Source organism: Eulemur rufifrons, chromosome 29, assembly GCF_041146395.1.
Source record: "Eulemur rufifrons isolate Redbay chromosome 29, OSU_ERuf_1, whole genome shotgun sequence".
In the NCBI taxonomy this organism is placed as follows: Eukaryota; Metazoa; Chordata; class Mammalia; order Primates; family Lemuridae; genus Eulemur; species Eulemur rufifrons.
The window spans coordinates 55,074,581-55,090,672 of NC_091011.1; the positions used below are offsets into that span (position 1 = coordinate 55,074,581).

General features: G+C 32.0%; 1 protein-coding gene across 7 annotated transcripts in view; it reads left to right on the plus strand.

The window, feature by feature from the left end:
* Nucleotides 1-16,092, plus strand: part of CACNA2D1 (calcium voltage-gated channel auxiliary subunit alpha2delta 1) — a 474,506-nt gene that overhangs the window by 304,837 nt on the left and 153,577 nt on the right. For all 7 annotated transcript variants that reach the window (XM_069461262.1, XM_069461263.1, XM_069461264.1 and 4 more), the window contains exon 6: nt 9,218-9,347. In XM_069461262.1, the coding sequence (XP_069317363.1) occupies nt 9,218-9,347 (130 nt within the window). The remainder of the gene's footprint in view (nt 1-9,217; nt 9,348-16,092) is intronic.

The following is a 16,092-nucleotide window of genomic DNA, read 5'->3' on the forward strand; positions in this document are numbered from 1 at the left end:
TGCTGGCTTTAATGATATAATACCTCACACTATAGTATATGTATACAGGGTTTCATCTTCCCTACTAAGTGTTTAGCAACTTGAGATAGGAATCTTATCCTTTTGTCTCTTTCATAGTATAGAGTAATTGTTGAGATAGTACTTGCTAGATTTCTGTGTTTGAATACCTAGATTATTTTCATAGTATTTGTGAAGACGTTTACTTTTTAAAGTGGTGTTTTGTTAGCAAAGTAAACTACGTTTATTTTCTTTCAAGGTGAGTAGAAACAAAGTTAAGAGAGGAAATGGCAAAACTAGCTTTTCCTATGGATTATATTTGAAATAATTTTTAAAGATAGACATTTGCTTCCCTTGTTCATTTAACGGGGCTGGCTGCCGAAGATGGGAGTGGCAGTGGACAAAGTTTCTTCATCTTCTCCCATTTGTCCCTGGAGAACAGTCATCAGGACCAAGAGTAATGTCAAAGCAGACACAGTGTTGTTTCTCCTATGTCCAAAACTGATTCCAGTTGAAGCAGGGTTAGAATATTTGTCTTTAGTTACTACAGTGATGTAAGTATCAGTATTTTTGGCTTCAAGTCTGGGCAGGAATGGTGAGCCAAGTTATCATGAATCTTTGTGAGACATTCTCTCAGGCTTATTATATTCTCACGTCAAAACTAAGGTTCTGTCTGATTCTGCATATAATTAGAATAAATAATAGTTGTTGAGTTTTATTTCCAAAGAGGCCACCTCATTTAAATGGTTATAATGTTTCAATGTAAGATTTGTTTTTTGTTTTATCAGGAAAAATGTTGGTAAATATTTTTAAAATTTTTATTTTAAATGTTTCCTGACAAAAAAACATTTAAAATATTTTAAAAATACTTTTATTTAAAATAAAAATATTTTATATCTCTTTTATAACTGCTTCATCTCTTTTTGCTTAAATCTTTTAAGATAAAGATGTGGTATTTTGTTAGCCGGGCATGGTGGCGCATGCCTGTAGTCCCAGCTACTCGGGAGGCTGAGGCAGTGGGATCGTTTAAGCCCAGGAGTTTGAGGTTGCTGTGAGCTAGGCTGACGCCACGGCACTCACTCTAGCCCGGGCAACAAAGCGAGACTCCGTCTCAAAAAAAAAAAAAAGATATGGTATTTTATTCCTAAATAGTTCTATATGCAAGCTTAGTTTTTCTTCTAAATAACAGCCTTACATGTACAATTGTTGTATACCTTGTTATGCAGAAGAGGCAATAAAGTGTGATAGTTAAGAGATGGTACACTGGAGTGCTAGCTGGATAAGAATCCCTGCTAAGTGATATTCTATATGGGTGATATCGGCAAAGTCATTTCATCTCTTCATTTTTCATTTTTTTGCTCTGTAAAATGGAGATGACCATGCTACCGACCTCAGAGTTATTGTGAAGATTAAATTATTTAACACAGGTAAAGCATTTAGAATATTTCCTGGCTCATAGCAGGCAGTCCAGAAATGTTAATGAATGAAATTTTAAAAAGTATTAATGTTGAAATAAATTTAAGATAATGAAGCGATTTTTAGCACCATGGAACATGTTTATATATCTGAATGTATTAATAAATGGATTGAGATATTTTTCATTTTATTGTTATGAATTTAATTCTTGCATTTGTGTGAAAAACTTAAGACAATGAATGTACAAAATAAAAATCATAGTTGAATCTTCAAAAAAAGCATTTAAAAATTATTTAAATTTTAAACAAAAATTATATGTCAAAATAAAATGAGAAAAGTCTGCTAATATTAACAATTATCTATGAAAATCTACATTCAAGTCTCTTTAGCTTTGAAATTTATTTAGGTTCTTAGTTTAGGTTTCTAGAGACATCTTGACCCAATAAGTCCTTAAATTCCCCAAAGATTAGTGAAGCAAATTCCCCAGAAGACATGAGTTGTGCCAGCAAGCTGCACTATTTTCTAAATTTTCAAAGTAAGCAAAAAGAAATCAGATCATTATAAACCCTTATTAACCTAATTCCAAGATCTATGTTTCTGACTAAAATCCAAATGAAATAAGTTTAACCTAGAATTCCCATGTCATTAAATAGAGTTGATTTATTTGCTACATTTTATTTTATTGATCATGTTAAAAATTTGACCTGTCTGGGACATTTGGCTAGTCGGCTGAATTCCCTTGCATATTTATGCTGCTATTTATTTTCCTCTTAGCGCAAAGTCTTGTCTACATAAAAATTAATTCCAACATAATGTCTTACTTAAATATCTTTTTAAAAGCCCAATCTTTCATGATTTTATTTTGTAGAAATAAACAAAGATGGTTCTAGAATGAGCTGGTAGGGATATGCATTAAATAAACAGTGATGCAATTCAGTCTAATTATTAAAGAATAAAAATCTAGGTTTCTTTTTTAGCATTTAAAAAAACTGTCTTATGGTATGCAGACTTTATTTCAGCCTCTGATGTTGGCTGATATTGAATCCTTGAGTAGGTGATAGCATAAAGATAGAATGTTAATTGCTTTATGTTCAAAATTAGGTTGGTTTTTTGTGCATCTAAAATAAATGATTTAAATATTTTGGATGCAGTGTGTTTGGATTGAATTATAATAGATAGCATATATATGTTTATATATATACACATATGTATATTCTATACTAGATAGTGGCATAAAAAGCATTTAAAGCATACTACCTAGTATATTTACTACCTAGTATAGAATAGATATATATACTATATGCTAGCTATTATTATAACGCTATATGTATTGTTTAAAATTCATAAAAACCCTTTGTGGCACATTCCTATTTACTTTAGAGACAGGGTTTTGCTCTGTCACCCAGGCTGGAGTGCAGTTGCACCATCATAGCTCACTGCAACCTCAAACTCCTGAACTTTATTATTTTACTGTTTTTCAGGTAAAGCAAGTAAAATATAGAGGGCTAAAGTTACTTGTCCAGTGTCATACACTTTGTATTTGATAGAGTAAGGAACTGAGTGCAGTGCATGATCCATAGCTGGCACGGTGTGTCATTGTGCTGCGCTGCCCTGCCTGTGCAGTGGGCACCCGTTAGGGACAGAAGGCCCTGTGAAGGAGCCATTATAATCAAGACTTGTGGTTAAATAGTTGGAGATCGTTTTGATTTAAGATTTTAATTTATAATACCCATTTTTCTGTTCATATTTAATTTTAGTATATTTGGCTTATATTTTATCCAACCTGCTTTATCATTGACAATTGTTAGGTTACAGTGATCTTACAATAGGTGGAAATGAAATCTCTATGATTAAAAAGCTTGTTAGACTTCGAATCCTAAGTTCCCACTGATCTAATCCAGTATTTCCAGTGATGTTTACCATGAATATCTTAAAATTCATGCATGCATCCCTGTATGGAATATAGCCACCTTATAATTTATTGGGGAAAAAAACCTACAAAACCAATAGAAAAGGTAAAACAGTTTCTTCTAAGAATTCTGCCTTACGGTTTTGGGGGCTGCTTTCAAAAATTTTTCAAGCCTGTCCTGATACAATTTTAATGCTTTGTGTACTTGGGTACATGCTCCTTTTGCAAAGATTCTTTAAACATTAGTTCTCAGTCATTCTGGATTAGTGGCATTTTCAGTGGGATCTTGGAGTCCTAGCATTCAAGCTCTTTCACTATATTTTAGTTGTATGACTTAAGCCAGTCTTTGCTTCAAATTTCAACAGGATGTAATTGATCTTCCTATATTGCAAGGTTGCTTTTCCTTTTTTTAAAAAAAAAAATTCTTTTGCTCTGACAGTATTTTGAAAAGTATATTTGTCTATCGTAATATAAAAAACTTTTAATTTCTTAGATGTATAATGGCCTCATTTAACTATTTTTCCTTTTATAATATATAATACTACATCGTTTCCATAGGACATGCTATATTGAACTTTCAGACTCTCTGAAATCATATAGTGCTTTTTACGATCGCTTGGTAGAAAAATATCTGATCACCTTCTTCCCAAAATATAGGTTACATGTTTACATATAATGTATAGATACAGATTTACTTTTATAGCATTGTATTATATCCTTTTCTGATACTAGTGATTTGAAAATTTCATAAATGTGGAATTGAAATCAGCCCCCAACTCTTCTTTTCCTTCGTACTTACATGTATTGTGATTCTAATGGCTCTCCTTACTCTCTGCTAGCCCTGTGTTAGGCAAGTCACTGACATTCATTCATCATGCAAACTAAAGTTACATCTGTTTTATTTCAAGATGTTCTCCGGTTCTGTGTCTCAACTTTTTGCATGTTATCATTGTAATCCTTATCAGCAATCTTAATACATTTTATTTGAAGAATGTCTATTTTTGCCTTTTAAATTTAATAAACATGTTATTGCAATGATCAGTATCCCCTTTTAATTTAGTTGAGATTTATGTGCTTCATATTCTTACTTATCTTTGTCATTTGGAAAATGTATTTTTTTTGCTTTAGTATCCTCTATAGTGTTCTTTAAATTGCTATCTTTCTTTGTGTTACCACACAATCTCAGCTGCTTCCTGTTCCCTCCCTTTCTCAAAGTCTGCATATCTCAAATGTTTCTTCTCTTTTATATATCATAATTATTATGATATATATGATGATCATAAATATTATGATATATAAAAGAGATATCAGGTAGTAGGAAGAACACCTGAAGGCTTAACAGTGAATTTGATCTTTAAGTACTAGAATTATTTCTTCAAAGTTATTTTGACCACTCATATTATAAATTTACTTTTCATGTAAATTTGAAAATGTTCTTTTTTTTAGTTTGTTAATATATTGCTTCTGAAGAATTAATACAATAGTTTTTCGACAGGGTAAATCTAAGGAGTTATAACATTTTAGTTACCTGAATAACTGGAAAAATCTTCTGAATTCATAAGAAAAATTGTTTCTTTTTCATTAAACATAACTAGCTAATATGTTTTCTGCAAGAACAATATGGCCATTTATTGTATTCATAATTTTGAAATTTTATTTTTTATTGCTATGATTCAGTAAAGCAAAAATATGCATATTATATGTAAGTCCTTAGTGTATATTTATTGTGTCATCCAACTTATATTTTCTTTCTAAATCTATTCATCTACGGAATATTTCTCAGTACTCACAGCATCCTAAGGAGCACAAATTAAGTCAGAAGGCTCAATCATGTTGTTATTGCCATTGTACTAGATTCATTAATTAATATTTGACCTGACCTCACAACTTGACTAGAACAGCTATGAACAGCTAGGGAGGTTCCACACCTCCTTCTCTCTAGTCATTCTTTGATTGGACATGGTCAGCAGCAGTTACTAGGTTGAGTCTCTATTTCTAATTGATCCAAGTGATTATCTAAAAATGAGGCTTTCCTCTGTAGGAGTCAGACTGGTAACCATCCTTAACTAGTGTAATAGTAAACTAGTGGTTACAAAAGTAACATTTCTTTTTAATCCATAGTGTTGATACTAACATGCCAGTATACCAGAATATTCAGACTCGGTGCCCGTATGAAAGTCTGTTTCAAATATTTCACATTCCTTTTTTTTTGGTTGAGAACAGAGTCTCACTTTGTTGCCCAGGCTAGAGTGAGTGCCGTGGCGTCAGCTTAGCTCACAGCAACCTCAAACTCCTCGGCTTAAGCGATCCTACCACCTCAGCCTCCTGAGTAGCTGGGACTACAGGCATGCGCCACTATGCCCGGCTAATTTTTTCTATATAGATTTTTAGTTGTCCATATAATGTCTTTCTATTTTTAGTAGAGACGGGGTCTCGCTCTTGCTCAGGCTGGTCTCGAACTCCTGACCTTGAGCGATCCACCCGCCTCGGCCTCCCAGAGTGCTAGGATTACAGGCGTGAGCCACCGCGCCCGGCCAAATATTTCACATTCTATCTATGGTAATTATTTATATTGGACTATAATATCATGCTTAAAGGCATATTCCATATCTAAAATTTTATTAGATATTGATAAAATAAAATTGAGACTTTAAAAATTCTAAAATTAGTAATATCTATATTATAAAAGTTGCAAGGCCCTGTTGTAAGCAATATCTATGAAATAGCTGTAAAAAATAGAATGTATTTGGAGGTGGAAATTTAAAAATATACACACATATTAGGGAATTGTATACAAGGCTAAGCCTCTGGTTATTGAAGAATTTGGTTCATTACACAAGAGCCCACTGATTTAATGCCTTTACTAGTGAGAAAAAAATAGAAATCGTGATGCTTCTATAGAGAGTCTCAGTGAACCAGTTTTGTTCAGTATCAACTAATTTTGTTCACAATTTTGTGGGACACAGAAATCACAGAGAACAGGGGGACATAAACATAGTATGATTGTGAGCAAAGTTTATCAGTGACTGTGGTCAATCTAATTGTGCAGAATGACTAAGGTAGCTTTCATTACAATTTAGGTAAAATATATAGACTTTAATTTTTGAACATTTTGCTATAAGTAGAAATAGTTTTAGGAGAACAAAATATTAAAAAGCAATGTTTTATTATAAATATCAATTCTAAGTGTGTTTGGTTGATATAAATATATTAAATATGCAGATGCTTTTTGTATCTGTCATAGAATTATGATTGTAACTTTCCAAATTAAATTTGCTAATATATACTGCTTGTAAAATTGAATGACCTGCCCACTAACATTATTCTGTACTTCTGAGTGATTTATTATTTAATAACTAAAATTATTGAGAATAATGGTTTGATAATCATGCATTTTATGTTTAAATTATATTTTACTAAATGCATTTGAATATATTTTAGAATCTAGTTGTTCAGTTTCTCTGTACACATTTATACATGGTAGTCTGTAGGCTTCAGAAGAGATATTTTAGAAAAAAATAAGTTGGAAAGAGATATAAGTTATTTTTTCTTGTTATGTGGCCTGAAAAACAAGAAAATCTTAATTTCAGGGGGAGAATTTGAGATGTTTAATTAACACACTAGACAATATTGTGTTATGTATTTTTTCTCCAAAATGTCAGTCAATTCCTTTGTGTCTAGTATTTGCTGTATTTCAATTAAACTGTATACTGCCATAATATATAAACATAAGTAAAGACATGGATTATTATGGTATAAGAAACAATAATTTCAGTAGCTTAAAAATAATAAATTATTTGAATTCAGAACCTCTAATATTTTTATGAAATTTTAATTTATGTAAACTACAAAAGGGAGAACCAAGGAGAGCATCAGTATTATTTTTTCTTTAATATATAATATTTAGCAACTCTACATTAAACGGAGTCTTGAAACATGATTATACAAGTTGAGAAGTACATTATTGTTTTAAAGTTATTTCTAAAAGCCATTTGTGTGGTAATTTAAAAGAGCAAGAACTTGCATAAAAGGTATTTAAAATTGCTAATTTTAAGTGTGAGGATTCAGAAGATGAAATATCATTTTTATTTTAGTAAGATAAGCATATAATGCTTAATAGCATTATAGAAAAGACTTAAAAATAAAATTAATAGTTCTTTTCTAATCACAAAAATATAATACATGCTCATTGCGTTATTGGGAAAAAGGAAAGCACAAAGATTAATATGATTATTTCTCGTAACTACAATGCCACAAATAGTGCTGGTAATACTTGCTATGTATACATTCTTTCATTTCTTCCTCTACCACTCTTTCCTCCCAAAATAGTTTTTTTTTTTGTTTGTTTGTTTTTTTGGCTCAATATGTACTCTTAAAACTTAGTATCATTTGAAAACAAATACAGTTAGGAAGAAGAGATGAAACAACTATATTTTGTTTTGACTGGATAAATAAGGTTTAATATAAATAGCCAAAAAAAGTTATAGATGCGTTTTGCATAAGTTAATGAAATTCTTAGTTTTCTTGCGAGGGAAGGGCAGCACGATAATTCAATTTCAAAAGCATACTTCCAATAAATGGAAAAATTAATCTTCAATTTTAAAGTCCTATGGGATTTCTTGAATCATTATTGATTGGATTTTAGTTCCTACCTCAGGAGACAAATTGGTTGAATTTAGGATTTAATTCAATTTCAAGTTACAACGGATCTCTTCTTTCTTAGTATACTTTCTCTTTTAAAATAAAAATTTAGCTGGGTGTGGTGGCGCACCCTTTCAGTCCACGCTACTCTAAAAACTCAGGCAGAAGGATCACCAGAGCCCAGGAGTTTGAGGCTGCAGTAAGCTATGGTCAGGCCACTGTGCTCCAGCCTAGGCAACAGAGTGAGACCCTGTCTCTTAAAAAAAACAAAACAAAACATTAAATAAATAAATAATAAACAGAATAAAGAACAACATCTAAAAAACATGAAGATTGATACACTTGGAAAACATGCAAAAATCAAGGAACCATGACATAAAAGAATCATTGCTACACTATTGCTGTCCCCTGTACCATTAGTTGTCAAATCAAGAATTACCTTCAACTGCCCAATAGAAACTTAGTTACATAAATTGTGAATTTTATTTCAAGTAGATGATTTTAATTCAGTTGTATTTAAAGGCACTTACTCTGTTCTTTGTTTTATTTTACTTTATTAAATTTCAAAATATCAAGGGGATACAAATGTTTTGGTTATATGGATAGCTTTTGTAGTACTTGAGTCATATCCTCTTCTTTAAATGTATATTTTACGCACTGCATGTGGGAAAGTTCCAGTTTCTCTAGGATGATCTCGAATCATCTCAACATTGAGGAAAGAGGAGGGGCGGGTATAAAGAGAGATTGGTTAACAGGTAAGGTGTACAGTTGGATAGAAGGAATAAGTTCTAATGTTCGATCACAGAGTAGGGTGACTAGAGTTGACAACAGTGTATTGTATATTTCAAAATAGCTAGAAGAGAGGTCTTGAAATGTTCCCAACATATAGAAATCATAAATACTCGAGGTGATGAATACCCTAAATAACCCTGACGGATCATAACACATTCAATGTATGTAACAAAATCTCACACATACCCCATAAATATATACAAATATTGTGTATCAGTAAAAGATTGAGGAAATGAGGAGAGAAGTTAGTTATAATGTGAATAATATCATGAGGATTTAATGTGAATGCTAATACCTGAATGCAAATTTGTATATCCAATGCCATCATGGTACTATATTTAAAATATTCTCATAGATATATTTTTCAAAGAATGTTCATTTGGCAAATGAAGAAGCGAATGAAAATATCTGTTAGCATACATTGTAATATTCTTTTTGTTATATTTATCTTTTCTTATACAGCCTGAGAAAAATGAGAGTGAGCCAGGCAGCCAGAGAATAAAACCTGTGTTTATCGAGGACGCTAATTTTGGACGACAAATATCTTACCAGCACGCAGCAGTCCATATCCCCACTGACATCTACGAGGGCTGTAAGTAAAAGAATGTTAACAACTGTTGGAATACTGTGCTCTCACCTGTCATATGCATCCCATATTTGGGGGGAAGAAAGAGCAAATGTGACACTTTTATTTGCATGTCATATAAGAGTCTGCGGTAAACTCTGATTTATGTAAAAGAATAAATCTGATTTTCATGAACAGTTTATGTTCATGCAGTCTCACTACATGAAGATTTCTGGGAGAGTCTATGTCCATGGAGATGTCCTTCTAATCTATTGTTTAGTAAACAACCGTGCCTTCCCAATTGACATCAATAACTTGCAAAGTATATAGATACAGTCTTTAAAGCTTGAAACTATGCGCCTGTGTTATATATACAGCCATGAAACAAATGTTCTTACAGAAACCTGAACTGGTAAAGGGAGATGGTTGTACATTTTAGACTGTAGTTCTTACCACTTCTTATCACGTTAGTCATTCTCTTCCCTCTCTCTGCCTTACCCTGGGATATAGGTAAAAGGTAGTACCTTTCTCCCAATATATTGTGGGCTCCAGGCAAAAAGAAGCGTTGAAGGGAAAGGAACAACCAATAGACCTAATGCAGTGGAAAACCGCAGACTGGAAGTCGCAGTTGTGAGCAAGGGATGGGAATCAGGTATTTAGGAAGGTACAAGGAAGAAGCTTGTGCCAGTGACTTCTTCAGAGATGCCCTATGTATTCATCAAGACAGAGCCTGAGAAATCTAACTGGGACTTCTAAGGACAGCCTAATCACCTATGAGGATGAATGGTGACCCCGGAAGCAGGGTCTTTGTTCAGTCTTCCATATGATTTATTGTCTAGCCCATTCCTCCACCTCCCTCTCATGCCTTGCACCCTGCTTTCTCACATAGTAAAGAACCACTTGAGACTTTAAAAAAAACATGTTTCTTTTATTTCTCTTAATTAGGCTGTAGAGTATATCAGGCATTCAGAGTATGCAGACAGCCTGGGTTCTGGAACCAAACTGCCTGAGTTCAAATCTAAATTTTAGCAGGGCTATTTCATTGGACAAATCCTTCAACTTTCTGAGTAAGCATTTTCTCATCCATAAAACTGAGATAAAATTAGTATCCAAGGTCCTTTGAGGATAAAGTAAGTTAATGTATTTAAGTTCCCTTAGGTAGTGCAAGACTCATAGTAAGTGCTATGTAAGTGTGTGGTGTTGTTACTAATTACAATAAAAGCTTAATTAGACCCACAAGATTAAGTAAAGGGACTAACATTGTAAATTGATTTTTATCTTCGGATTCACCCTTAGAGATTATTTGTTGTTGAAGAGGAAATTTCTAAATACATATATGATTCTTTTCATAATATAAATTTTATTGATAAAATTGTTTTGATTCTCCTTTAAATGTTTTAAAAAACACATGCTATTTTCATCCTATCAGTTCTTTGATGATTTTAAATATATAAGTATCTGTAATAGAAACAAAGTGGTGTATACATGTAGCTTATTACGTGAGCCTTAAAGATAATTTAACTTCTTTACAATCCAACACACACTGTTAATTCAAAGTCCTTTTTGGAATTATCTGGGATTTAGATTCATATATTTTTTTACTTTGACAATTAAGTGTTATTTTTTGAATTATGATTTTTGATATTTGCAATCACATTTGTAGCTATTTATAACTATTCAGACAATGATAAACTATATAATTGTGTTCCCAATTTAAAAAAGAATTATATCTTCCATCTCATTTACTTTCAAGTTTTCTATCACCTATTGTTTGTTGGGCATGTCAGCAAAATAATATTATTTGTATATTTCTACTGACTGGATATAGACGTTTTGAGTCAAAATATTTTTTTTTGTCAGTACTCTGTATATCATGGCATTGTTTTTTAACCTGTGGTACTATGTTGAGGAAACTTGAGGCCAACTTGGGTGTTGTTAATTTGTTAGAAACCTTTTACGATTGTGTTTCTGTTTTGTTGATATTTGGGAGGTTTGTTCCTTATTCTTAAAATTCAGTAATTTATAAATGTCAACAAGATTATTCTAAGTCAGTGATTTTTTCTTCCAAATAGTTTTAATATGTGGAACATTTTGATTGATATGTTTTTTTTATATATATATATTTTTTTTTTTCCTTAACATGGAAGACTTACATGTAAAAGAAAATAAAGCAAAAACCACTGTGACTAAAATAAATGTGGTGCTGCCAGAAGCCTGGCTGTTCACCTCCTTACATTGTTAAGAAGATGTCCTCTGTTCATCCAGTATTGGTAGTCAAGATAGATTCTGAGTAAGTGTATGGTTCATTATTCGATTATTTGGGAGCTAGTATTGTCCACAGGAGATAGTATGTATGAGAATCTTCATTTTTTAATTCTTTTGATCTGTTTATTTTTTTACTTAGTTGAAGTCACATTCATAATTAAAGTCTTCATCTATTTTGTGCTAAAACAGACATGAAATCTTACACATGCATTCAAGCATAATTTTTAACAGAATATTATATTTCACATAGCATACACATTTTTTCGCATGCTCCAAAAAGTTTTGACTTGGTATAAATGATATTTTCCTTTACAATTTAAAATAAACTATTTGTCAATATTTGCAGAGGATAATTTTAATAGTCTCAGAGAATAAAAATTATTACTTTGAAAATCAATAAGATAAAATATTTAAACATATGTTTTGGAAGTCGTAAGGCACTTTTTAGAATATATCATAATTTTTTTTAAAAAGAAAAAGCAGCTCTGTCTTTGGATTATTTATTTAGTCTCATTTATCTTAATATTGGCATCTCCTTCTTTGCGAAAATCTCATCAGTAAGACACTAACCTTGTCTGGCCTGTTCTACTTTAAAATTCATATCCAGTGTTATAAGCTGCATGAGTAAATGACAGGAGTAAAATCAGAAATGTCCACAAGATCTGGAAAATTTAATAATTACCAGTATTCCTCATGCAGTTCATTGGAACATATCAGATTTAGAGGATTTTTCTAGGCTTCTGAGTTTAATGAATATGAAAGTGCACTTTAATTGAAGGCTTAACTGAAGGAAACAGCCTTTTTCTTTTAAAGACAGTTATGTAACTACATTCTCATAAGAAACCTCATGTTCTAGTTTCACAAAGGTGATTACTTTTTGAAGTCCCTGGAATTGAAATGTGATTATTTTTGCTCAATGATATATTTAAAGTTTTAGAATGGTGTATTTAATTAGAGTCCCATGGAAAATTTCCATTTTTGAGAATTTCACTGGTTGCTACTTTTATTTTACAGTCATTTTAAATAGAAGTTCATATTGATATTTGTTTATATGATTATGTATAGTTCTAAAAATATACATTAATAAGGGAAAATAATAGAAAAAAACCCAAACTTGCATAAAGCTTTCTGGTGTCAAATTCTTTTTTCCTTACACTTAGTCTGTAATATAAGCGAGGAAATTATTATTTCCAATTTAGAAATAAAACTGAATATACCTTTATCACAAAGATGTCTTCATTTCAATAAAAGGCAGGAGAATTTTCAGAAATTGTATTCTGTTTTGAAGTCTCATATGATTTTCTCAAAGTACTTGTTTTTATAAATTAAGCTACTAATAATCGATAATACTACCATTGCAATTTATCCTGATGTTCATTTGTCTTGTCATAAAAGATATAGCTATGATATCTTAAGTGATGTCAGTATAAAAATTACGGAGGAAAATGGTGCTTGCCCAGTCTTTGCTCACAATTGTGTGACTTGCCCTTCATAATGTTTAAATTTCAGCACCTATTCTGTTCTGAGATAATTCCACCATTTAATTAAAGAGTACTAACTGATAGTTTACATTTAACTGTTGTAAACAACTCATTTTGTTATTGCAACATGTAACAAAGTAGGTAATATACCTTTTACAGAGTAAAAAAGTTAATATTCAGATTGACTGGCATGCTCAATGTAAATCAGGGTGTCTGACTCCATACCTCTAATAGTTTTAAAAGGCAGATGAAAACAATTTTTTCTTAAGGTATTTTGTGCTCTGGGGTAAAATGCTTGATTCAGAAGGAATGTGTGTGCTCTAAAGCCTATACTCACATTTTTTCAGCAAATTATAGTCCCAGTGAAAAGATTTCAGCAGAATGATGTTAGTTCATAGTGCTGCTTTACTAAATACATTTTGTAAGAGGGGAAACTTGTACGTGGTGTTGTATTCACTTTCAGTGTATACTCTTATTCTTTAAATTTAGCTTTGGAAGCTAAACGATAAGGTACGTGAGAGAAACTTTGAAGGACTAAAAATTAAAGAGTGAAATTATTAGTTCTCTGGATAACAGATGATTTAAAAGAAATGCAGGCCCTAGCAAATACGTGATTATTTGATATTACTTACAATGATTAATATGAATAGTGTAGAATACTTAGGATGTAACTTGTTTAATTTATAACCAAAGTAGATTTTCAAAAAGTTAACAACAAATATTAGGTATAAACTATAGAGTTAACTTTTTTAAAATGTTTTTGTTTTTGAAATTTTCATTCTCTCCTTTTAAACTATTGACTGTAATAGTTGATATATATTAATTTTAGTTATGTGAGTATATACTATTTTTAATCTGTATTTAGCATATTATGTTATGTAACAAATACTTTGAATTATTGATGTGTTATTTTGGAAAAAAAACTGCCCAAAATTAAAATCAACACAGTGTTGCTATTATAAAACCTAAATAATATGGATTGTATTTACATGTGTTAAGAAAAATATCACTTTTACTATGTAATGGCATTATAGTCTATTATAAAATATTACTAACCATCTTTTATTGGAATAGAAGTCTAGGAAGACACATTGTAAGATAGCTGGGAAAATATTAATTTTTTTAGACATGATATTATCATTTAATTACCTCAGAAGCAGCCAATAATCAGGTGGGATTTTATTAATTTAACAAGAATCACTTCAAATACATTTGTCACAGTTAAAATATATATCACAGAAGTGAAAAATGTTAATTTCTTTATTTTGTCTCTAACACATTATTCCTTCCTTTATTCAACAAATATTTATTGAGCACCTACTATGTGCCATGCCGTTTTCTAGATAATGGGGATACAGCTCTGAACAAATAGACAAAAACCCCTTCACTCATGGAGCCTGCATCCTAATGGAAGGGAAAAGAGCATAAAACAAACAATTATAATAATGATAGTATAATAAATTCTCTAGACAAAAATAGGGGAGGGGTTACAGATAGCTCTTGGGTTAGGAGAGAGGAGTTAGTATTTTAAAACAGGTAGACAAGAGAAGGCCTTATGGCTAAGGTAACATTGCGTTAAAAGTCTGTAGGTAGTGAGTGTGAGAGCCATAAGCCCGCTTGGGAAAGGAGGTTGTGGCAGTAGGAACAGGAATTTCAAAGACCTTGAGGGAGTAGCATGCCAGGCTCATAGCAGAGAGACCAGTGTGACCAGAGCAGAGTGGACGAGGGAGCAGGTGTAGCAGCAGAGAGGCTATGTTATGCACAGCTTTGCAAAGACTTCGATTTTTAGTTTGAGATTGTCTTACTTAGCTCAGGCTGCTATAACAAAATACCATAGATTGGGTGGCTGAAATAAGTGACATTTATTTTTTATAGTTCTGGAGGCTAGAAAGTCCAAGATCAGGATGTCTGACTCCGTACCTCCAATAGTTTTAAAAGGCAGATGAAAACAATTTTTCCTTAAGGTATTTTGTGCTCTTGGGCAAAATGCTTGATTCAGAAGCAGTGTGTGTGCTGTAAAGCCTATACTCATATTTTTTCAGCAAATTATAGTCCCAGTGAGAAGATTTCAGCAGAATGATGTTAGTTCATAGTGCTGCTTTACCAAATATATTTTGTAACAGGGGAAACTTGCAGGCAGGCAGATTGGTTCCTAGTTAAGGCTCTCTTCCTGGCATGTAGATGGCAGCCTTTGTACTGTGTTTTCACATGACTGCTTCTTGTGCGCTTGCAGAGAAAACTCTGTTCTGTCCTCCTCCTCTTATAAGGACACTAACCCCATTGTAGGGGCTCCATCTTCATAACCTTATCTAAACTTAATTACCTCCCCATAACCCCATCTCCTGATAATATCACATTGGTGGTTAGGGCTTCAACATAGGAATTTTGGGAGGGAATACAAACATTCAATCCATAACTTAGATGGAAAAGCTGTGGGATATATCTCTATAGAAAAAGTTGGAAATACTGGGTACTTTTTTGAGAATAGGCGTACAAGGGACAAGAACAGAGGTGGGATGGTGGAGCTTTGGACCAAGGTCATAGCCTTTGGTTGTAGCCTAAGAAAATATTCCTGTCAAAATTGTATAATCCTAGTATATTTTTGAGGTCTACACTCTTTCTTCTAATTTTATGTTTGTTATCAAAAATTTTATATGATGAAGATACTCTGGCCAATTAACCTAATTATCTCAAAATAGTGACACACAAATATCCTTATAAATATAGTTTATAAAGGCACTTTAAATTGAGAAGCTAATGAGCTAAGATAAAATTAGTGGGCTATTTTAAAGAGCAGTGAATTAAATGAAAGTACAGTTTTGGTGGAATATTAAGACTCTCTCTGTATGCCTTTCTCCATAACTTTTAAATTTTCTCTTCTAGTTAATGAATTCTATACAAGTTAGTTCCTTTTCTTGATAATGCAATTATACAAGTTAGGAATAAATGCTAGAAATTCTAGAGGAAAATGGAGGAAAAATACACAGAAATTTCTCATTTTTTCCATTTACATAAATCTTTACACA